The 25,377-nt window shown below is 39.9% G+C and overlaps 2 protein-coding genes across 3 annotated transcripts in view; one reads left to right on the top strand and one right to left on the bottom strand.

Annotated features, from left to right (window-relative positions):
• LOC149203710 (E3 ubiquitin-protein ligase At3g02290-like) overlaps positions 1 to 22,968 on the top strand; it is a 201,262-nt gene extending 178,294 nt beyond the window's left edge. For both annotated transcript variants that reach the window (XM_089403540.1, XM_089403539.1), the window contains exon 5: positions 22,546 to 22,968. In XM_089403540.1, the coding sequence (XP_089259666.1) occupies positions 22,546 to 22,572 (27 nt within the window). In that variant the 3' untranslated portion in view covers positions 22,573 to 22,968. The remainder of the gene's footprint in view (positions 1 to 22,545) is intronic.
• On the bottom strand, positions 485 to 2,424 carry LOC149203711 (uncharacterized). Its single transcript, XM_089403680.1, has 2 exons — positions 1,470 to 2,424; positions 485 to 1,309 (listed from the first exon to the last, which is right to left on the bottom strand). The coding sequence occupies exons 1-2, from the start codon at positions 2,422 to 2,424 to the stop codon at positions 669 to 671; spliced, it is 1,596 nt and encodes a 531-aa protein (XP_089259806.1). The 3' UTR covers positions 485 to 668.
• Positions 22,969 to 25,377: the final 2,409 nt, after the last annotated feature.

The raw sequence follows: 25,377 nt of genomic DNA, 5'->3' as shown, positions 1-25,377 counted from the left end.
GATCGGCTTCACTCCTAGTGAATCCCATCTTCATCAAGTAGCTATTGATCCTCTCATACCATGCTCGGGGTGCTTGCTTCAACCCATAGAGAGCCTTCTTCATCTTGCATACATGAGATTTTCGATCATAAATCTCAAATCCTTCGGGTTGCTCCACGTAGACCTCTTCTTTGATCGAACTGTGCAAGAACGCAGTCTTGACATCCATCTGATGTAGGTTCCATCCTTGTGAAGCCGCAAGGGCTATGATCGAGCGGATGGTCGTATATCTTGCTACAAGTGCAAATATCACATCATAGTCTATACCAATGTTTTACAACTCGGACTCGGACTCGAACTCGGACTCGGTAATGACTCGGCCGGCTCGATTTCAATGACTCGGTCGTTGTAAAAAATACATTAAATATTTATTTTTTTTATAAAAAAACATAATTTTAAATATTTTAAACATAATTTTAAAGATTTTCATTCAAGTTTCCAAACACACAACATTATAATATACATGGAAGACAACATATGATCAAAGTAGGCTCATGAACCAATCCATTATATCAAAATGGTACGGTGTACCCAATGGCAATAGTAAAACTAAATACATAGTCAACTGTAGTCTGTCATACATGATCAAAGACTCAAGAGTCAAAACAAAATACAAATAACCAAGGAGGCTAGTAGCTACTGCCAGAGGAGCCAAGATCATCTCGACCAATCTCTGGATCATCATCATCAGAGTCAGACAAGGGGCCCCATGGCTCCTCCTCATCATCATCGTCTCCAACTGCAACTGTAGAAGTGGTGCCAGTACCACTAGGCTGTGCAGCAGATGCAAGCTGAGATAGAGTACAAATGCGGCTGCGCTTCTGTCGTGGCTGAGCAGAGGAAGCACCTACAACTGGAGTCCTACTAGCTGGCTGTGAGACTGAGGCTGGTGGATTGGGATCTGCATTCAACTGAACATGCTGCAGTGGATCTCCAACATCAAGTGATTCAAGATCCTCATCAGGATCAAACTCTGGTAGACGACTCTCCACTACCCAATCTGATGTTGGGTCAATGTCTTCCAACACAATGGGATCTGAATCAGGTCTTTTGTTCAGCAATTGGTTCCGTCTGAGCCGAAGGTTGTATTGGACAAAAACTAGATCATTCAACCGTTTTTGCTCCAAACGGTTTCTCTTCTTTGTGTGAATCCTCTCAAATACAGACCAATTGCGCTCACACCCAGATGCACTGCAAGTTTGACTCAAAATACGAATTGCAAACCTTTGCAATTCAGGGCACTGGCCACCAAAGGCCTCCCACCATTGTGCTGCAAAAAACATAGGAGTGTAATGAATTATGAGTTAGATGAAGGCTGAAGCTCAACAAAATTACAAATTATATCTAACTTTCAAATTATAAATGATTTAACAAACTTTAATAAAAAAAGTAAAACCATTAAGAAATTGAAAATTGAAATTTTTGTTTACCTGGCTCATCTGCTTCTCTTGCAATCTTTGCTAGGTTCTTCCCAAAGGTACCTGTTGCATTGCTGAAGGATGTGACCTGCTGATGTATCAGCAGCTGATCAGACTCCGATGGGACCATGCGCTCAATGCAATCAACCAGTCCATCTCTGACCTCCCCCCTCAAAGCTCCTGACTCCTTAGCTTTATAATGATACTGTGGGTTCAAAAAATACCCAGCTGCATGTATAGGGCGATGGAGTTGATTGTTCCATCTTTCATCAATGATTGCCCAAATGGGCCCATACTTTGCCACTCTATCCTTGTATGCTGTCTTTATTTGCTCCTTTGCTTGATCCATAGCCTCATAAATGAAGCCCATAGCCAACCTTTCCCCATCCACCAACCGCAACACCTTAACTAGTGGCTCAGCAAGCTTCACAATCTCTGCTGCCTTTCTCCAAAAAGTTTCATCATGGACTTTCCTTTTCAATTCTCTGCCTTCTGGTTTGTTAGACCAACTGCTTTGATTCCATTCATCACTGGAAAACATCTTTTGCAAGTTTCTATGTTGGGAAAGCATAGATTGCAATGTCAAAAAATGTGTAGCAAATCTAGTGATGGCAGGCCTAATGATATCCTTGCCTCCAGTGTGTTTCCTCATGAGACTCAAAACCAGTGTATGATTGTAGATAAATTTTGTTATGCTTTTGGCATTATCTACAGTGTTTCTGACCCAATCTAATTTTCCAATATCCTCAAGCATGAGGTCTATGCAATGTGCAGCGCATGGGGTCCAAAAGATGGTCTTGTGTTTTTCCTCTAACAGTCTACCAGCAAGAACATAGTTAGAGGCATTGTCTGTGATGATTTGAACAACATTAGCCACCCCCACATCCTGAATAACCTCATCCAATAGCTGAAACAACAAGTGGCCATCTTTTACCTTATCAGATGCATCAACTGATTTTAAAAACATGGTTCCCTATGGGCAGAAGGCAAGAAAGTTTATGATGGTACGGTTTCTTTGATCAGTCCATCCATTTGACATGATGGTACACCCTGTTCTTGCCCATGATTCCTTGAAATCTTGCAAATACTCATTAATTGATTGAATTTCTTTCTGCAAACGAAACCCCCTTAGCTCTTGCATAGTAGGGCCTTTGAAGCCTTTTCCAGCAGCATGTATGGCCTCAAACATAGGCTCATAATATGGTGAACGAGCAGCATTAAAGGGGATATCAACATCATACCACCATCTAGCTATGTAGTCACAAGCAGTCTCCCTCAATTCTTTCTTCCAATGGTCATCTAAAGTGGGCTGAGCAAGACCTTTACTAATACCAACTTCAGGACCATGTGCATCTGATGGAGAGGAGCCTGAGTGAGTGAAAAAACTTTTGATAGTCCCATCACCCTTCATTCTACCCTTTCCCTTATCTTGAACAGAAGCAAAAGAGGGAGGAACATAACGGAAAGGGTTTGATGCATCAGTTTGAGGGATAGAGGAAGAACCCTCAAACTCATAGTGGGGGTTGGCAGCCATCATTCTTTGTATCTCCCTCTTCCTCCCAATTTCAGCCTGTATCTCTTTTTGCCTAGTCTTTTCTGCATTAAATTTTTCAAAGCTTTCCAACAAATTCTTTCTAATCTCCCCAATTTCCTCAGATTTACATGCAGTAATATTGCCTTTAATCCCTGCCAAGTGTTGTTTCAGCCTATTAATCCCCCCAGGACCTGACTTAATTTTCCTATGGCAAAACTTGCAACACATCTCACTATCAACCATTTCAACATATGCCCAAGCAGGATCTTTTGCTCTAGGTGCCATTTTTTGACTAGGAAAACAATCTGAAAATGAAAAAAAAAAAAAAAAAATTGATTCAATGTTCATTTATTTGACTAAAAACACTCTCTAAGCTATCTTGATATGCACCTAAAATTTACTAAGTAAAAACAGATTTATAGAGGTGGAAAAAAATACCTCCAGGCACAAACTGCCTCCTCAAGCTTGCTCCAAAAATCAGCTCCTCAATGCTGCTCCAAATGGCTGCCCAAGAAGCTCCTCACTCCAGCTACAATGCTCCTCCAAGACTCCTCACTGCTGCTCCAAAACAAGCTCAAGAACTGCTCACTAACTCTCAAAGAAGACTCTCACTCAAATGCATAAGACTGCTGTGAGTGAAATGAGAGCATTTGGCTGTCTTAAATAGAGTTTGGGAGGGGGAAATGGACCCCAAAAGCATTTAACAAATTACAATAACCATTTAGAATCCACAAACCCTAACTAACTTTACCAAAGATCAACAAAAAATTGATTTAAAAAAAAAAAAAACGCTGCCCAGCCGTCCTTTCCATGACTCGGCCGAGTCAATACGGACCCGGCCGGGTTGACCGAGTCAGCTATGACTCGGCCGGGTCATTGGATGACCCGGCCGAGTCATAGCTGACTCGGTCAGCCGAGCCGGGTCATGGGCCGGGTCACTTAAATGGGCAATGAAACGGTTAGAAACGGCCGTTTCCGTTTCGGTTCGGCCGTTTCGTAAAACTCTGGTCTATACCTTCCTTCTAGGAGAAACCACGAGCAACAAAACGAGCCTTATACTATTCCGTACTTCCATCTGCTGTAGCTTGATCTTGTAAAGCCATTTTGAAGTAACAATTTGTCTTGTCCTGGGGTCCATAATAGACTCATATTCTTTGGTCATAGCATCCTTCCATACTTTATGCTTGACAACATCCGAGAATGATGAAGGCTCATTTTGTATGATCGTGCTCATGATGGTCAGGTATCCCTGATACTTGTTAGGTTTCTTACTTTCACGGGAGGTTCCTCGGGGTGCAGCATGACCTTTAGCATCATCAAGTATCCCCCTAAGCCATGAAGGCCTCTTCTTAGAAGAGGAAGGCTCAAGTGGATAAATAGGATCCATGGGTTCCTCCACATCAGGCATTGTTACATCATCTACCCATAGAGATAGCTTCCACAATCGTACGGTTCTTCCTTTCTGCCACACCATTCTGCTCAGGAGTATGTGGTGTAATAGTCTCCCTCTTAATGCCAGCCTCAGATATGCTTGAGTGAACCAACTGTAATATATCGGAGGTCTTGCTTTGGCTTGAGGGTAATGGTTCCGTTTTGAGCTTTCCTTCGACACATCCTAGACATACACCTTCTTTCTCTACTCGGAATTCGGGCATCCCTGCCACCATTTGTCTTACACCAGGTAGAGCTTTATAATGAAGGTGGGCAAACCTCCGATGCCAAAGTTCAGACTGAAGAGATGTGTCATAATATATGACACCTAGTGGACTTCCATCGACCTGATATAATGAATCAACACGAAACCCAAGAGTAAAGGCATCTTTAACATTATTTTTCCATATACGTACCTTGCCATCACTGAAGGTTACCTTGTAGCCTTTGTCTTCCATTGCCGAGATGGACACCAGGTTCTTTTTGAGGTCAGGTGCATTTAATACATCCTGGAATTTCTAGCCTTCTTGAATGGTTGTCCTCTTCCTTGATTTCCAACATTTCTTTTACCTTTGCTATTGAATTTTCCATCCTTTCAATTACCATGAGAAAGATTCTGATCATCGTCCAGAATGGTGAGAGTCCTTTCTATCAGGGCACTCCCTTGCATAGCGACTTGCTTTATCGCAGATGTAACATCATCTTTTTCTTCCACCCTTAGGTCCAGCCTTTCCTTTAGTCCCAGAATTATTTCTTTTCTTATCATGAGAAGAAAAGGCAGCAGGAGGACCTTTAGGCATGGGCATTTCTTGCTCTTCTACCCTTGTTTCTTCTTGAATGCATCTAGCCATTAATTCCTCAAAACTAGGAATTATATTATTGTTCAGAAGAGTAGTCTTGAACACGTACCATTCAGATGGTAATCCTCCAAGAGTCGTGAGTGTCATTTCTTTGTCAGTGATAGTCTCCCCAATAGATAGGAGATCATTCTTGATCTCGGTGATTCTTAAGAAGTATGCTTGCATACTCTCATATTTACCCTTCTTGATTTCCCTCAGCTTATTTCTAAGAAACAAAACTTGATTTGCATCATTAACTTTAAATAAACTCACCAGTCTATCGTAGATTTCCTTGGAGGTGTCTAGTTTAGAGATGTAGACCACCAAGTGCTTGTCGATAGAGTCTCGGATGATCTTCTTTGTTTTGACTTCTCCGTTTTAACATTTGTTCGAAGCAGCAGCACATGCATTTGATGGAGGCTCAACAATATTGCCTCTTACATGGTCCAGCACTCTTTGATCTTCTAGGGTTAGATCGATAGACATCTTCCATCCGTGATAGTCGGCTTTCTCACGGAGCTTGTCTTCGGCAGGAAAGAGTGTTGAGGACCCCATAGTTCTTTTAGGATAGCCTTGCCAATCTTCTCTTCGGTGATTGCTCTTGCTCTTGCTCGGGCTTTGTCTTCACCTCAGCTCTGATCCCATCTTAAGTTATGGTGTGTTCTATGCTTATAACAATTTACTTCTTTTCCTTATTATATTCCACGGATTAACAATCGCATGTACATAAAGTAAAGTGCAGATAGAACATTAAACAATCGATAGAAAACAAGCCAAGACAAGAGACACAAGATGTGGCGGCTAGCTAGGGACAAACCCCACAATGTGTGGGGAAACACTTTGATCAAATCTTCTTTTATCTTCAATAATTCAGCAGAGAAAAATAGTACAATAAATCTGATTCATATCAGCAGTAGCAAACCCTAGATCAGCGGCATCATTAGCGGCTTCATCATCAAACTAGGGCAGACGATATCTCACAAACCAACCGTCAGATCGACTTGATTCCACCACCAAAAGTTGCGGCTTCCAGAGGAGGTTCAGATGAACCTATAGTGCAGTTCAAATGAGGAGATCTTCTAGTCCACGCAGGTCAAACTTTACTTCTGTAGTTGTAGCTTCAGTTTCGGCAGCTTCCGGCTTCAAACTAGGGCAGTCGATATCTTGCAAACCGTCCGTCGGATTGACTTGATTCCAACACCAAAAGTTGCGGCTTTCAGAGGAGGTTCAGATGAACCTACAACACAGTTCAGATGAGGAGATCTTCTAGTCCACGCAAGTCAATCTTTACTTCTGCAGTTGTAGCTTCAGTTTCAGCAGCTTTCGGCTTCAAACTAGGGCAATCGATATCTTGCAAACCGTCTGTCGGATTGACTTGATTCCACCACCAAAAGTTGCGGCTTTCAGAGGAGGTTCAGATGAACCTACAACGTAGTTTAGATGAGGAGATATTCTAGTCCACACAGGTCAATTTTTACTTCTACAGTTGCAGCTTCAGTTTCGGCAGTTTCCGGCTTCAAACTAGGGCAGTCGATATCTTGCAAACCATTCGTCGGATTGACTTGATTCCACCACCAAAAGTTGCAGCTTTCAGAGGAGGTTCAGATGAACCTACAATGTACTTCAGATGAGGAGATCTTCCAGTCCACGTAGGTCAATCTTTACTTCTGCAGTTGCAGCTTCAGTTTCAGCAGCTTCCGGCTTCACATGTGTGAGGGAGAGACCCATTTCTGCATAGTAGAGAAGAGACTCTTTTCTGCGCAGTATAGAGAGAGAGATGTGATGAGATGGGTGAGTCCTAATGAGGAAAAGTCCTCCTGTATTTATACACAACGATGGTGTTTGAATAGATGCCACTGTTGGGCTTCTGAGCCTACATGAGTTGTAGGTCGGCTTGATAATAATTCCATAATCAAAATAAATTCATATCTCCATGAATACTTGTCAGAATCGGATGATCTTTATATCAATCCTACACCTTTTGACGAGAGGAATCTAATAAAAATATTATCAACCATGAATAAGATGACCCATATTCCCTAGTTGCCAATTTTAACAGTTCTCCGCTAGTCAGATCCCACCCTTGTTGTTGCAATATGTCACTTTGGTGTCCAAAACCTACTCAAACAATGCTCCAAAGAGCTTTCCCAACCATACTGCCTCATAGCTAGCCAATCTAGCGACAATATACTCTGCCTCATCCGTGCTTAAAGGTACAAACTTTTGCTTCTTACTCATTCAATATATCATGGAAAAACCCAAACTAACGCAACACCCTGATGTGCTCTTTTTGTCAATAACATTTTCGGCCTAGTTAGCATTAGTGTACCCATGAAGTCTCACATCTCTTGTAGTATATCTTAGACCAAGATTATCGTCCCATGCAAATATCCAATGTTCCACCAAGGTTCCGGGACGAGGGGGCGAGGGAGCGAGGGGGTGCGGGAGCGGCCTATGCAAAAGCTCCCTACCATTTTTTAGGAAATGTGGGGGAGCGTCAGGGTCTTAAAAATTTATAAATATAAAATATAATTTATTAATTGAGTCCACTATGACAATTTGGTTTGAATTGAAAAGCTGCAAAGCACGATCATTGATATGAATTCCTGGAGCAAGAAAGCAATGAATTTGAAAATTTACACAATCCTTCTTAGAAGAAAACTTAAACAAAGAGAGAACTGTCCTTCTTAGAAGAAAACTTAAACATAGAGAGAACTCAGAACTATAGTGGATTATGTATAATGATTTTGAGAAACTGGACTTCTAAGTTCCTGACATATTAGTTAGGCAGGCCGTAGATTTTCAACTGATAATATTAATATATGAATAGCCTATTTGGCAATGCTTCCATAGGACTAGCCCATAGGTCTGATATATCTTCACAATTTTGTTTTAGAGACTGCTATCGTAGAGAAAAAGTCTAAAAGAAATCATTTTTGGAACTTGGACTAAATGGAACCTGGATGCTTTTTCCACAGGTAAAGACCATAGGCCTCATATAGTAATAGGCTGACTGTCTATTGTTCATTCAGTTCCCAGATAACCATTGCGACAACCATAACCTTGTGCCATAGATTTTTCCATCACCAATCTCATGCAAAAAATGATAGACACGTAAGTGGAAGTTACTTTCTTCTTTTCATGTTGTTAGACTGCTTAGTTAGTTTCCATTTTATAGATCTTGCTGGTTTCTTTCTTTGAGCGAATGTATATTTTGAACCCATTAAGTTCTCATGGGATCAAAATTAGATGTCAGGGCAGAATTTTGAGAAATCATATAGGAAAGTAGTTGGGTGGCTGGTGGAATATTAACATTTTGTATTTTAATCAGGTCTTATTATATCAACAATATTATATTTCAGTCAGGTCTCATCAACACAACGCATGGTAGTCAAGGAGGCAGTCTTTTAAGTTTTTACAAGTCAGATTTTTCACCCATACTTGTGGTTAATTGGTTCCTGGAAACAAAATACTAAAATAGTCAGATCTACTTTTCAAAACATGTGACAGTAGGCTCTTTTCCTAAACCTACTATCACCATGAATGGGGAGAGCCCATATTGAACCGATTCAAGGTCTTGGTTTTCCTAGCTTGCACATCTCAACAAATTGTATTAATTCACTGAGTTTTTTTAGGTAATTTACCTTTTGTATACAATTCCTAATACAATCAATAATGATACAGGCATTGTTTATTAAAATCCGAACAGTGAAATCCAACGCTATGAGTGGATCGCTCAGCGAACTTGCAAAGGTTGTGAGTGTGTTGTTCATGGTTCAAGGTGTCGTTTTTATAACATGAAACAACGATTTTCCAAAACCCTAAATGTTAATTAACTCTTAATTAAAGATTAAGTTTAGCGTTTAGTTAATTAAAATGGTTTTTAATGCATTAAAGGTGTGCCACGTCCCCCCTCGTCCCCTCTCGCCCCCCCTCGTCCCCCCACGCCCCCCCACGTCCCCCTTTTCGGAAACGCCCCCTCAGGGAAGGGAAACGTTTCCCTGGCACGTCCCCCTGAGTTTCCTCCATTTTGGGAGCGTGGGGAAACGTCCCCTACTCGTCCCCAAGTCCCTGGAGCGTGGGGGAGGCAGGAAACTAGACCCCTAGGGGGGGGGGCGAGTCCCCGTGGAACATTGCAAATATCTCAGTAAATGCTTGGCAACAACCCAGTGTGCATGAAGAGGCTCAATCATAAATTGACTCAAATTGTTAACTGCAAAACATATGTCTGAATGGGTGTTCAACAGGAACATCAGTGCCCCAATCAATTGTCGATACTCGGAGGGATTCTCCAAGTTAGGTTCTGCAACATCTCCACATAACTTCTTGAAGTTCATCCACACCGGTGTGGACCTGGACTTGCATTCTATCATTCCAAATCTTTCCAACAATTTCATGACATATTTTCCTTAAGAAAGGAAAATCTCACCGAGCCTTTGCCACAACTCTAAGCCTGGGAAGTAATGCATCAATCCAAGGTCTTTCATTTCAAACTTAGAGGCCAACTCCCTCTTGCACTTGAGCATCAGAGGCTCACTACCTATCAAGAAGTCATCAACATATAAAATCAAAATAAGGGGCATACCTTGGACCACATTGAAGTAGAAGTTTGGGTCGACATTGCTTCTTGTAAATCCAAACTTCACTAGGTAGCTATCAATACAGGAATACCAAGCTCTAGGAGCTTGCTTCAATCCATAAAGTTCCTTATTCATCCTGCAAACATGAGTCTTTCTGTCATGTACTTCAAAGCCCTGTGGTTGCTCAACATATACTTCTTCCTGTAGTATGTCATGAAGAAATGCAGTCTTCATATCCATTTTGTGAAGTGTCCATCCTTGGCTAGCAACAAGGGCAACAATAGATCTGATAGTGGTATAGTTGGCAACAGGTGCAAAGATATCATCATAATCTTCTCCCTCTTTCTTGGAGAAACCTCTAGCCACAAACCTCGCTTTTATATTTCTCAATACTCCCATCAACTCCATGTTTGATTTTGTATAGCCATTTAGAAGTCACAATAGACTTCCCTCTGGGTCTTGGAACCACTTCCCACACATCATTCTTCATAATGGATTCATATTCTTCAGCCATAGCATCTTTCCAAACTTGCTCTTTCATTGCTTCTGTAAAGGTGTGTGGTTCAACTTGTATGATGGAGCTCATAGCCACAACATATACCTGGTATCGACATGACTTCTTGCTTTCTTTAAAGGTTCCTTTGGTAGCGACGTGTCTTTTAGCATCCTGTAAAGTAGCACAAAGCCAAAGTGGTCTCTTCTTGGCAGGGGGATCACATGGAGGAGGATCGAAGGGGTCCATAGGTTCCACAGAATCATCAATGACATCTTTCTCAAGTTCAAGCATAGAAGGACCTTCTAGTAGGTCCATGTCATCATCCTTCTTTTCAGAGGAGGAGGAGGAGGAATATCCTTTTCTTTTCCAAGGGAAGCATCTTCATCGAAAGTCACATCCCACCTAAACTCGATATTCCTTTGACTAGGCACATCTATTCTAAAGCCTTAGAATTATCACAATATCCAACAAACGTACCTTTCTTTCCAGTGTCTTCCAGCGTGTTCCTCTTGTCCTTCTACACATGAAAGTACACAGGGCAACCAAAGATCCTTAGATGTGCAACATCAGGCTTCACACCTGAGAACACTTCTTTGGGAATCTTATCACCCAGGGCTTGGTGAGGAATCCTATTTTGAACATAGATTGTTGTATCAGTGGCTTCTCCCTAGAGGAAGTTCGACAACTTTTGATCATGCAACATGGCTTCGGCAACCTTCATGATGGTCTTGTTCTTTCTTTCAACCACACCATTCTGCTCGGGATTATAAGGTACAATGGTCGCCTTCCTGATTCTAGCCTTCTTGCAAAAGTTATGTTATTGAACTCATTATAAGTGTATTCTCCACCATAATCAGACCTGAAGACCTTGATTCTTTTCTCTATTTGATTATCTATCAGTGCCTTGAAAGGCTGGAACATATCAAATACTTCATCCTTGTGCTTCAAGTAGAATATCCACGTCTTCTGGGAGAAGTCATCTGCCAAGATTATGTTAATATAGATAGCTAACCAACGATTTCACTGGCATGGGACCACATAGGTTAGAATGAATGAGTTGTAGAATATTGTTGGTTCTGCTTTTGCTGGAAGGGAATGGTCCCCCCGACTTCTTTCCACTGACACATCTTGGATATATCCCATCTTGGATATCCTTCTTACTTTAGGCAGGGCTTCATAGTGTAAATGAGAAAACTTTTTGTGCCATAGTTCACTTTGATGATTGATATCATGTACCATTGCTCGCAACGATCTTCCATTGACTCTATAGAGTCCTTAAATTCTAGATCCCAAGGTGAATGCATCCCTCATGCGAGATTGCATAGGCCAGGTGAGGACCTTTCATCTTATGAAGATAACTTTCATCCCTTTGTCTTCCAAGGAAAATATAGATACACAATTCTTATTTAATCTCGGTACATACATAACATCATGAAGAAGTATGATTTCCCCATAATCCAAATGAAATGTGACAGAACAAAAACCCTTCACAGGATAAGTAGAGTTATCCCCAAGAATGATCTTCATATTAGTCTCCCTCTCAACCAAATTTGAGAGGACTTCATGATACCCAAAGAAATGGCTAGAGGCCCGACTATCTACCAACCAACTATCACACGAATTCAGGGGAGAGGAATTAGAGAGAGCAGAAATAAGAATATATTCAGATTGAGTAGCAACAACATTATTTCCATACCTTGAGTTTCTTGATCTCTTTTGAGGACGATGGACTTCTTTACCATCATTTGGAACATCTCTTCTTCTTCTGTCATCTCCCCTTCTTATATCATTAAACCTGTTGTCGTTGAAGCCACGATTGTTGTTGTAGTTGGACCTTGGAGCATCTCTCTTTTCCAGACAATCTTGACATAGTGACCATGCTTGTGGCAGTTTTAACACTCTACTTTTGATAATTCCCTTTTGAATCTTCTATTGGAATCCCTGGAATCTGGAGCAAGCTTTCTAGAATTAGATGATCTTGCTCTTCATTTCCTTTTCTTGTCTTGATCATTAAATGCAGAGGGCTCTCCATCTTCATGCTTTTGAATTCTTCCTCTAGATATCTTCCCGATTTCTTCTTGGGTGGACTTGCCAACCAACTCATCAAATGTCGAGAACTTATCATTGTTGCTAATAGTTGTAATGAATGTCTCCCATATTGGAGGAAGACCTTGAAGAGCAACGAGCACCAACTCTTTATTAAACATAGATTCTCCAACAGTCAGCAATTGATCCCCGAGTTGTGATAATCTCATGAAGTATGACTACACAGTCTCTCCCTTATTCATCTTGATGTCCTTGATTTGATTTTTCAAGGAGAGAATGTGATTCAAATTGTTGACCTCATACATCCCAACCAACTTGTTATAGATATCCTTGGACTTCTTCAACTTTGCAATGTAAGTAAGCAAATGATCTTTCAAAGAATCAATAATTATTTTCTTGGCTTTGATCTCACCTTTCTTATACTTGGCCTTGGCAGCAACAGGAGCATTTTCTGGTGGCTCAAGTACTTTTCCTTCCACATATTCCAAAACATCATTTTCATCCAATGTCACTTCCAACTTGATCTTCCAAGCAACAAAATTAGATGAGTCACCCAACTTCTCTGCATCCTTGAAGTATGAGGTAGACATCTTGACCAAGTAGCTTCTTCCAAATAGATTCCTTCAAAGGTGATTGCTTTTGTCTCTTGTCTCCTTGGGCTTGTCTTCACCTCAACTTTGATCCCATGTTAATTTTTTAGTGTTCTATGCTTAGCACAATCACTTATTCTAATTCTTTTCCAATAGGCAATCACTTTTCAAGGAAATTCAATTTTCCAATGACAATAAACAATTGTTGATAGAATAGTAAATCCAATGCACAATAGAAGACAACCAAAAACAATAACAAGAGACACAAGATTTGGTCAAATACTAGGGAAAAATCCCACAAGGGGGAATACCCCTTTAAAATTCTTCTTCTATTAGATTGTCATCAAATGTTAAACAAAGAGATAAATTGTTTCAAATCATCAACAAAAGTACCAAAGTCAATCCTTTGACTATCAAAGAGACCAACCGACCAATATACAAAGATGAGCCCCAAAGTCAAATCTAGTCAACAACTCAAATATGCAAATACTGTCAAAGTCAGCAACAACAAATGATGCTTTAACTTTGAAAATTTCTAATTTGAAATTCTACTGCAGCAATTGATTTATTTCACCTACTTATTCTTCACAATAAGCTATTTACAAAATCCCTTCAACAAATATTAAAATAAATTCTATTGCAGTTATCACATAATTACACAGAGAAAATACATACATAAGAACCAATCACATCAACACAATTGTTTTTGGACAATTGTCCCCAGAAAAACCCAATGCGGGAAAACCGTTGCAGCAGATGATGGTTTTATTAATCTTTAGCAACAATCAGTTTTACAAGGAATGATTTTATAGAGAAAATGAAAGAAAACACCTAAGACTTTCCCTTGGAAACTTTTGGACACTTTGGAGACCCTTCTCCCGCTTCTGCGTCACCTATGCATCACTCTATGTGGTTCAGCGTGGCTCTACGTCCCTTTGCGTCAGCATGCGTGGGGGCTACGTCTCTCCTCTGGACTGCGTTTCCCTCTGCGTTGTCTCTCAATGTCCCTGCATCAACTCCTCCTCAGTCACTAACTGTTGCTGATGCCATCCTCTTCCTCCACCCTGCAACTCTCCCTCTGAAATTGATCTCCTCTTGAGAATCGATTTTCCTTGAGATACTGAGTATCTGCTAGTGTATCTCCAAATGATCCTCAAGTCTTCTTTTATACTTTTCCTATTGATGAATCAATGGCTGAGATTAAGTCTTTAATCAACAACTAAGATGAAAACAAACTTGATCCTCGTCTCTTAGAAGCTTCTCACCCTTATCTTTATTAATACCCATTAATATTTTTATTTTCCTAAGTTTAGACTTAGGAACCCATTAAAAATATTAATTATTTTAATAACTCCTCATCCGGGTGGAATTTCTCAAAACGATTTCTGGGTCTTGGAGATCTCATGTGCCTTAGCCTCTCCTCCAAATTTCAAGGCTAGAGCACATCCAATGCTACCCAAAATCAACACTCCCTCTTAGCGAGGAATGTGCTCTAGCAATGCTTCACCATAGAAGCATCACACTGATCCTCCGCATCAGTCCTCTGTGTTGATGCTTGGCCTGCTGCCCCACATCCACTGCACTGTTGCTTCTTGTACTGCTTCCCATGACACTGCCACTGCCACTGCTACATCTGTATTGCAACTCCCTCTCAACATGTTGCATCATGCTGCCCATAGCATTGCCACTACTACCTACTGTATTGCAACTCTCGACACTTATCCATTTCTGTTACTGAAATGGATTCTTCACCATCTCCATCTTCTCCCTGAAATAAACAAACTTTGTTCTTCCTAGAGCCTTGGTGAGGATGTTTGCCACCTGTTCTCCTGTAGGAGTGTACCTCAATTGTACTGCCCCTTGTTGGACACAATCTCTGACAAAGTGACACCTGATATCAATGTGCTTTGACCGATCATGAAATATTGGATTCTCAGAGAGCTTGATGCAACTCTGATTATCACACAAAATCTTGGTTGCTTACATCCTTCTCCTGAATAGATTCACAAGCAATTTCCTAAGCCTTTGTTTCCTACTACACCAGGAGGTCATTCCTGATCCAATGTTGAAACTGTGCCTAGTTGTACTTCTCAAATCTACTGAACTTTCAGCGCAATCTACGTCAGTGAACTCACTCAACGTGATGTCATTGCCTTGGGTGTGCAATAGTCCATGCTCGATTGTTCCTTGTATATACCTGAGAACGTGTTTGGTTGCTACCCAGTGTGCCCTCTTGGGTTCCACCATGAACTGACTGAGGGTGTTGACAACGTAACAAATGTCTAGCTTGGTATTGACCAGATACATCAGGGACCCTATAAGCTACTTGTACAAGGTGGGATCAACGTCTTTATCTTCTGATGCATCGATCTTCTTCCAGTTGGTGATCATTGGAGTAGCCATAGGTCTACAGTCCTGCATCCTGAATCTCTTCAAGATCTTTGTAGCATATCTCCCTTGTCTAAGGAAGATCTCACCCTTCTGCTGCCAAACTTCCAATGCCAGGAAATAATGCATCTGTCCAAAATCCTTCATGTTGAATTATGTGGCGAGGTTCTTCTTGCAGTCTTTGATGAGCCTGAATGATCTTGTCAGGAAAAGATCATCCACATATAACACTAGGATTAGAGGCCCATTCTCTACAACAAGATAGTAGAGATTAGGGTTTGCATCACTCTTGACGAACCCTATCTTTTACAAGTAGCCATCAATTCGATCGTACCATGCTCTAGGTGCCTGTTTAAGCCCATACAAGGCTTTCTTTAATATGCATACATGAGATTTCTTCTAATGTGTCTCAAAACCCTCTGGCTGTTCAATGTATACTTCCTCTTCTATTACCCCATTCAAGAATGCCGTCTTGACATCTGTCTGGTGAATCTCCCACGCCATCTGTGCTGCAAGAGATATCACGGTTCTAATAGAAGTATACCTAGCTATTGGAGCGAAGGTTTCTTGTTAGTCTATCCCTTCCTTATGAGCATACCCCTTTGCCGCAAACCTGGCTTTGTATTTCTCCACACTATCGTTTGCAGCATATTTGACTTTGTAGATCTATCTCAAACCTACCACTGACCTGTCCTGAGGCCTAGGTACCACTTCCCAGACATCATTGACCATTATAGAACTGTATTCCTCCACCATAGCATCTACCCATACTTGATGCTGAACGACCTCCTGAAAACTAGAAGGTTCCCCAACCTGAGCTACTAGGGCCTCGTATCTGTCTCGTTGTCTTCGCTCCCTTTCATCATTCCTGGGTGCACCAATGAAGTCCTCTGCATCCCATAGAATCTGTCAGAGTTCCCAACTCATTCTTCCACTGGTAGTGGGTACATCTATCAACTCTTCCTCCTCCTGAGATTCCTCTTGTTTTGAAGCTTTGCCTTTAGGAGAATTTCTGGTGCTAGTTTCTGTTGGTCGAAGTGGTTGGACCAACAGATCGTCTTTTGACTGCTCCTCGGAAGTTATTTCTCGGGATTTCCTAAAAGCTCTGTCCTCCATGAACTTTACATCCCGCCGAACTACTACCTTCCTACTCCCTGGAAGATAGACTCTATATGCCTTAGAATTCTCACTATATCCCACAAGATATCCTTTCTCAACAGTTTGATCTAATTTCTTTCTCTTTTCTACGGGCACACGACAACATGCTAAACTCCCGGTGAAGACCCTTTCCGGAGTGATTTTACCCAATGCCATGTGTGGAGTCCTATTCTGGACATAAATTGCTGTGCTGTATGCTTCTGCCCACAGGAATTTGAGCATATCCTGATCATACAACATTGCCCTAGTTGCTTCCATAATAGTCATATTTTTCCTTTCTGCTACGCCATTCTGCTCTGGATTGTAGGGAGCTGTCCATTCTCTTTTGATGCCTTCCTTAGCGCTAAAATTGGTGAAGTCCTTGTCAACATACTCTCCACCATTGTTTGAGCGCAACACTTTTATCTTCTTTCCTGTCAGATTCTCCACTAGAGCCTTGAACTCTTTGAATCGACAAATGGTCCCATCCTTGGTTTTCAGAAAGTAGATCCAAGTCTTCCTGGAATGGTCATCGATGAAGGTGACAAAGTATTCTGCACCACTAAGAGATTTTGTGGACTTCGGTCCGCAAATGTCTGAGTGTATCAATCCTAGAACACTCTTAGCTCTATTGTTACTTCTGGAAAACGCTGCTTTGGCATACTTTCCCAGAGCGCATCCTCTGCATACATCATCTCGTTTGGTACTCAGTTCTAGAACTCGTGACATTGTTTTCCTTAGAATTCTCAGAGCCCCATGGTGTAAGTGACCCATCCTCCTGTGCCATAGTTCATTTAAATCTTTGTCTCCATTGATGCCTATTAGTGCTATTGGTGATTCTAGCTGTAATCTATACAACCTGTTACTTCTGATTCGAATCTGGGCCTTCCTTTTCCAACTCGTGTGTTTGACATATACTTTCTTCTTAATGAAGAAAATGTCATAGCCCTTGTTTTGAAGTTGAGATACAGAGAGTAAGTTCATCCCTAATCCTGGCACATGCAACACATTGGTTGCTTGAAGCCGCTCTCCTGCTTTGGTTTGAAAGACTACAATACCTCTTACTACTGGGGTACACTTTGCCTTATTTCCTTTGGCGATTTGAAAATTCATTCTTTCTTCCTGATAATTTGAAAAACATTCTCGAATTCCTATCATATGCCAAGAAGCTCCACTATCCATATACCAAACCTCAGAGGACGCAGAGCTTGCTAGGTAAGCGACTTCTTCTTCCAATCTGGAAGCTAACATAGAATAATCATGATCCATGTCCCTTGTGCCTTCTTCTGGAAATCTGCGTGAGTCCCTTTGAGTTGATGCCTTTGCATCATGCTCTTGACCAATAGTCGATTCTTTTTTGTTGTTGTCAGATCTCTGCTCTAATACCATGTGAAAATTTCTAAACTGAAATTCTACTGCAACAATTGATTTATTTCACCTACTTATTCTTCATAATAAGTTATTTACGAAATCCCTTCAACAAATATTAAAATAAATTTTACTGCAGTTATCACATAATTACATAGAGAAAATACATACACAAGAACCAATCACATCAACACAATTGTTTTTGGACAATTGTCCCCAGAAAAACCCAATGCGGGAAAACCGGTGCAGTAGATGAGGGTTTCATTAATCTTCAACAACAATCACTTTTACAAGGAATGATTTTATAGAGAAACTGAAGGAAAACACTTGAGACTTTCCCTGGAAACTTTTTGATACTTTGAAGACCCTTCTCCCACTTCTGCGTCACCCCTGCGTGCCTCTGCGTTCCTCTGCGTCACCCTCCGTGGGGGCTACGTCTCTCCTCTAGACCGCGTCTCCCTCTGCGCTATCTCTCATTGTCCCTGCATCACCTCCTCCTCAGTTACTGACTGCTGTTGATGCCCTCCTCTTCCTCCACCTTGCAACTCTCCCTCTGAAATCAATCACCTTCTCTTGAGAATCTATTTTCCTTGAGATACTGACTATCTACCTGTGTATCTCTATATGATCCTCAAGTCTTCTCTTATACTTTTCCTGTTGATGAACCAACGACCGAGATTAAGTCTTAATCAATGGCTAAGATTGAAACAGACTTGATCCTCATCTCTTAGAAGCTTCTCACCCTTATCTTTATTAATACCCATTAATATTTTTATTTTCTTAAGTTTAGACTTAGGAACCCACTAAAAATATTAATTATTATAATAAATCCTCATTCGGGTGGAATTTCTCAAAATGATTTCTGGGTCTTGGAGATCTCATGTGCCTTAGCCTCTCCTTCTAGTTTTAAGCTAGAGCACATCCGATGCTACCCAAAATGAACACTCCCTCTTAGTGAGGAATGTGCTCTAGCAATGCTTCACCATAGAAGCATCACATTGATCCTCCGCATCGGTCCTTTGAGTTGATGCTTGGCCTTCTGCCCCACATCCACTGCACTACTGCTTCCTATACTGCTGCCCATGACACTGCCACTGCCATTGCTACATCTGTATTGCAACTCCCTCTCAACATGCTACATCATGCTGCCCATAGCATTGCCATTGCTAACTGCTGTACTGCAACTCCCGACACTTATCCATTTCTGCTATTGAAATGGATTTTTCACCATCCCCATCTTCTCCCTGAAATAAACAAACGTTGTTCTTCCTAGAGCCTTGGTGAGGATGTCTGCCACCTATTCTCCTGTAGGAGTGTACCTCAACTGCACTGCCCCTTGTTGGACGTAGTCTCTGACAAAGAAAACACCCGAGACATTACCCTGGAAACTTTCTGAAATTTTGGACTCTTCTCTCACTTCTGCGTCACCTCTGCATCACTCTGCGTGGCTCTGCGTCCCTTTGCATCAGCCTGCGTGGGAGCTATGTCTCTCCTTAGGATTGCGTCTCCTTCTGCACTGTCTCTCAATGTCCGTGCTTCATCTCTTCCTCAGTGACTCACTGTTGTTGATGCCCTCCTCTTCCTCCACCCTGCAACTCTCCCTCTGAAATCGATCTCCTCTTGAGAATCAATTTTCCTTGAGATACTGAGTATCTCCCGGTGTATCTCCAAATGATTTTCAAGTCTTCTCTTATACTTTTCATGTTGATGAATCAATGGCTGAGATTAAGTCTTTAATCAACGGCCAAGATTAAGTTTTTAATCAACGGCTAAGATTAAAACATACTTGATCCTTGTTTCTTAGAAGCTTCACCCTTATCTTTATTAATACCCATTAATATTTTTATTTTCCTGAGTTTAGACTTAGGAACCCATTAAAAATATTAATTATTTTAATAACTCCTCATTCGGGTGGAATTTCTCAAAACGATTTCTGGGTCTTGGAGATCTCATGTGCCTTAGCCTCTCCTCCAAATTTCAAGGCTAGAGCACATCCGATGCTACCCAAAATCAACACTAACCAGTCCAAAAGTCAATAGTCAACAGTCGAACAACTCGGCCTTCTTTGCTGGTCAAACCTCAGTCAAAATAGTCCTCAAAAGTTTGGTCAGAGAGAAGGCCTACGGTCAAACATCAGAAATCTGTGGTCAAACTTTATTCAAAGGTCTGCGGTCAACCCAAGTCAAAGTGCCCAGAAAAATTCAGCTCCTTCACCAGTAAATTCGGCCTTCCAAAATTGGATTTTTCCAAGTCAAAGCTGGTCAAACTGTCCCAATCAGAAAGTCAATGCAGAAAACAGATTTGTCCTTCTTCCCGTCACACATGTGAGCTCGGACCTCCTTTTTTCAGACCTGTGCGAACTAATCACAAGAGGAGAGAAGATGAGATGTGATGCTCCAAAGTGATGTGACATGATGCATATTTATACGAGGGGAGGAGACCCAATTTGTCCTTTAGGCTGGCCTGAATTTTTGTGCACTTGTGGGTTTCACCATAAAAATTATATTTTTCCTTGACCAAATCAAATTCTCCAAGGGCTAGGAGGGGTCTTTCTTGGTGAGGAAGACTGTCCAAAGGAGGGAATTTATCCCTGACCTGCCAAATTAACAATGCCTTGGAATTTTGGCAAGTTGGTATTTCAAGTGGCCGATTCTGCCAAACATTTTCATTCCACATAGCTTGTAGTTCAGCCTCAATTTATTATGACCCCTATATGGTTCACCATACCCCCACATTGGGTCTAGTGGCTTTGGCATTTGTAGGGCATTGATTTAAGTTTTAAACCTATGACACAAGTGATAAAACAAATGGGGAAATTCAGATCAACACAAACTTAAAGAATGCTGCATTATCTCCCAATTAAGTAACTAATGGATCTTGCAAGCCCTATTCTAAATCTTGAAAACAAAGAAATACAAGCATACATTTTTCTCCATACCCGGGGATATGGATATGGTAGATCTGAGTAAGTGCCCACTGCACAATTGCTCAGCGAATGGAAATCAAAACAACAGATTGCCCCTTGTTTGCTTGATGGAAAATGGTCACAGTATTCTCAGAGTTCAATCCCCTCAACCAGTTTTCCAAAATGAAGGTGAAAAGATGAAAAAATCAGGTTATAAATAGAATGATGGCAAATGGCCGATAATTTCCTTTGACTTGTGATGACTTAGGAAATTATTGTAATTAGGTAATGTATGACGATATTATCGCTGTCCAGATTTTACTGCAATATATTGCGATAACAGTAACAATTAGCCAATAAGTGTAACACTGATTTAGAGATCAATGTTGAAATTAGAAAAGTTGACCTATCCATTTGGAGGTAACAATAGCAGTTATAGCAGGATTCAACACTATATCTTGATGCTGGTGCACATTTATTGGTGTATATTGTTTACCCAAAATTATATTTTGAGGTTACGTAAACTTTGCCCGATTGCAATATACGCTGTGAAGGTCTTGTCTGTAAACCAGTGAATCTAATATTCTAACGGCCTTGGTTAATTAGGTTGTTCTTCTGGACTTGGGAAATGACTAGAGGATTTACATACTGTTATGCGCATCATGCTTGTTTATTTGCATCTTGTAACTACTGTAGAATTTGCATGCTTTAGGTGATGCAACCATGGAGTTGGTAGATATGTGTTTGTATTGTTATCCTCTGTGCGTTGCTTCAATGATATAGAAAGATTTTTGTATCTGAGTCGCTGTTGCTGATACTCCTGACGTAACATTGGACAGATGAATAAAGGGTGCATGCATTTTAGTTTTGAGGACAGGTGAAGTTTGTTGAGCTATGTATGTGGGGTTATATATATATATATATATATACTCTTGACGTAACATTGGACAGATGAATAAAGGGTGCATGCATTTTAGTTTTGAGGACAGGTGAAGTTTGTTGAGCTATGTATGTGGGGTTATATATATATATATATATATATACTCTTGACGTAACATTGGACAGATGAATAAAGGGTGCATGCATTTTAGTTTTGAGGACAGGTGAAGTTTGTTGAGCTATGTATGTGGGGTTATATATATATATATATATATATATCATTTAGTTGATTATGTAATACACATTCTTAGATTTTATAATCTAAACTTTCATATTCATATTCTTCAGTTTTAAACTTTTTACTGCATAGTGCTATACTGAGGTTCCTAGAGATATTTAAATATGGGGTTATGGATGAGCCACTCGTTATTGGTTTATTCTCATGACTTGGTAGTTAGTGGAGTATTTAATTACACATGCACATATACTATATTCTATATCTGAAACTCCATGTTCTATGTTGTTTACCATGTAATGCAAATATGATATTAGGATACAGTTTCTTGAATTTGCCAGTCATCCTGGTAATAACCTTCCAGGTAAACATCGAATACTGATGTGAATTTACTGTGATACCTTTCCAAGTTAACTAGGAAGAAAAGGATGCCATATCGCTTCATATTTGACTGTTTTATAATTTTTGTTAGATTAACACTTGGAAATTTATTGTTAAGTCTTTCTATGCTGCCCAAGTATTTTTCTGCTGCTTCATTCTCGTTAGTCTAAATTAAATGCTTTATTGATTCACTGAGATTGTATTCTCTCATCTAATTACAATCCTGTATGTTTCTCCGAAATGCTGCTAATATTTAATTTTACTGTGGCAACGTTTCAGGAGATGGTGTTCAGCGAAAGTTCCTGAATCATCCAGTTTCATGTTTACTTAGGCACATTATGTTTATGCACAGCAAATAATGTGTGTGCACAGTTCTGCTGCAGTGAAGTAGTGGTTGTTATTTTTTATCCTTGGTTCAAGTAAATTCTTGGAAGCAACTATAGGGTCTAATCATCTAACTTATTCTGGTGGTTGGTTTCTTTGTATTTGATGTAAGTAGTTCTCTAAGAATCACTGATTAATCTATTCACCTGATGGGTATGGGTGTCTTCAGTTATTTGGCAAGTTTGACATCCTCAGTAGGATGTCATTTAATTCTATCTTGTACTAATTAATTCCTGATTATTTCTTCTAATCTCTGGAAGAAATTCATATTAAGAGTGAACTAATCGTCTCAATTAAAACATTCTGCATTTTTTGTTCTGTACGTTCTCATTTATGCTTCTGGCTAATTTGGTTATGTTTATGTTGATAGTTTACATATGCTTTTACTGAAATAGTTATAGATGACTTAATTTTGCTAATTTGGTTATGTTTATGTTGATAGTTTACAGATGCTTTTACTGAAATAGTTATAGATGACTTAATTTTATAGGGAAAACAATGAAATACCAAGGGAGAAAAGGTTGATCCTTTTGAATACCATGTTGCCAGATTTAAATGCTGCTGAAGATGGTTATCAGAGTGATGAATCCAATGTTTCACGAAATTTCTTGGACATGGAATGTGGGAATGGGGAGATGCAGAGGGGGATGTGTGGGAGCACCCCCAAATCTAGGGTAATTCAGGGGGGACAAGGGGATGTTGGGGTACACACATTATAAACATGATTCAAATTCAAATTCATACATTCATTCATACATCATAAATGATTCAATGAGATATAAATAGTTTAAATATGGTATACATTGATTTAAATTCGTCATTCATCATTCTACAATCTGCTTTCATTTAAATTCATCGTTTCATTATTCTAGAATCTGAGTAGTATTAAGCATAATAGTAGATACTAAAGTTTGAAGATTGTAATAATAAATTGAAATTAGTCAAACTCAAAAAGAGTAAAGAGTGCTGAGTGAAAGACTCAGTTTGAGGTCATCAGTATCTAGAGTCAAGACTCAAAAGGTAAAACTGAAAATGAACAATGGACAATGAGTCAATGTTACCAGAAACAAACCAGTCATCACAACGGTTGACCTCAAAACTGAGAGCTGGGAAAAAAATCTGAACAAAAAAACAGTAACAAAAAATACATGAATATTCAAATTTTGAAAAATAGACATAAATATTCATACACATCCATATGAATCAAAACCGTTATACACAAATATGCAAAGTTCCTCGTATATATATATATATATATATATATATATAGCAAGTTAGGATGCATATGACCAAAATAATACCAAGTGAAACTCATCTTAAAAAAATATATATATCAACAAACAGAGGATTTAGATGACCTCTATAGTCACCTTCCACAAAATAAAAATAAAAGAATACTACAACAAATACTTACATATCATCAAATTCATTGCCTAAATTGAGATCCTTGTCAATAATATCATCCTCTAAGCATTAAAATAAAATAGAAAAAGCTTAACATGTCAAATCAAGATTTTGTTTGAGTGATGGGTACATTTTTACTAGGGTCATGATAGAGGAGCTCAACAATCAATGCCACCAACATCAAGACACATAGAGGGATTGGTGCTCTTGATTAATGCTAGTTCGATACTCATACATGATAGAATCCAATGGAAATGTTGCAGTCCTGCCAATCCCTAAATTTAAAAAGTGTTACGTTTGCTGAATTTTGAGCGGGATTAAAAATAATATTGTATTCATATGAAATTCAATGAGGTTGGAACCATTCTCAATCATCTTGAAACAATTAATACTAATGTTAAAATTCAAGTAAAAGGATGAATACGAGAGATAAAAACAAATTAAGAATTTGACATTACCATTAATTAGGTAGCATTAATAGGGCCATGTGGTTGAATATTAGGCTTCCCAAACCATAAATTATTGTTTTTAAGAAAAGTCCAGGTGAGGGGCCTAGAAAAATGCTCCTGGTTGTGGGAAAAATCCCCCCCTTTTGAGATAGGATGCCCATAAGAACCCCTTTCAAGGAAACAGATCCCCCACATTGGGGTAACATTCCCCCTTTTGTTTCCTTGAGTTTTCCCAAAAGGTGGATGCCATCAAAAATTTCCCCAGGTGTTCCCCCATCCGAGAGTGTGGGAAACATGGGGAGTGTGCCCCCCACCCTAGGGATGTGTTCGGATGAAACAATATATAAATAATTTTTCAAACTTTTACTCCTGAAATAGGGATGTGTTCAGATGAAACACTATATAAATAAATTTTTCAAACATTTACTCTTGAAATTATATAAGGTCAATTAGAAGGTTGTTCCAATTAAATAATAAGAAGAGTTCTGGGATGGGTGACCTCCTGGGAAGTCCTGGTTACCGGGTGCAAGCCCCGGAAGTGATGATTGATGCTATGTGATTCGTTCTCCACATTTCACTAGTTTCAATCCCACTTCTTCACCCCTGTGAGCATCACCCGATGCAATGAGTGCTAAGTGAACTATTCAAAAATCATGAGAAATTAGTCAGTTACGACTACCTCTCATGGAAATGGTCATACGTTTGAATGACTTACTTAACGCAGTTGAATCCCAAAAATGATATCTAAGAAGAAAATTTCAGTGCATGGTTGGTTGAGAGGTTATGTTTTTAAGGTTATGAATAATAAAATTGGAAGTAGTTTATGTCATTATCATTTAGATTGGTATTTACACTTATAAAGCATTGCAGCTTA

The sequence above is a fragment of the Pinus tabuliformis genome, chromosome 2_1 (assembly GCF_031772625.1).
Source record: "Pinus tabuliformis cultivar Carrire ecotype Pingquan chromosome 2_1, CPIR1, whole genome shotgun sequence".
In the NCBI taxonomy this organism is placed as follows: Eukaryota; Viridiplantae; Streptophyta; class Pinopsida; order Pinales; family Pinaceae; genus Pinus; species Pinus tabuliformis.
Note: the sequence above shows the minus strand (reverse complement) of the source record. Positions and strands in the feature narration are given on the sequence as shown.

What these genes read in the sequence shown, in the direction of transcription:
- LOC149203711 (XM_089403680.1), bottom strand. Translation starts at nt 2,424, where the DNA reads ATGTTTTTAAAATCAGTTGATGCATCTGATAAGGTAAAAGATGGCCAC. An exon ending in AAGAGAAGCAGATGAGCCAG is followed by an intron (nt 1,310 to 1,469) that starts GTAAACAAAAAT and finishes TGTTTTTTGCAG; the next exon opens with CACAATGGTGGGAGGCCTTT.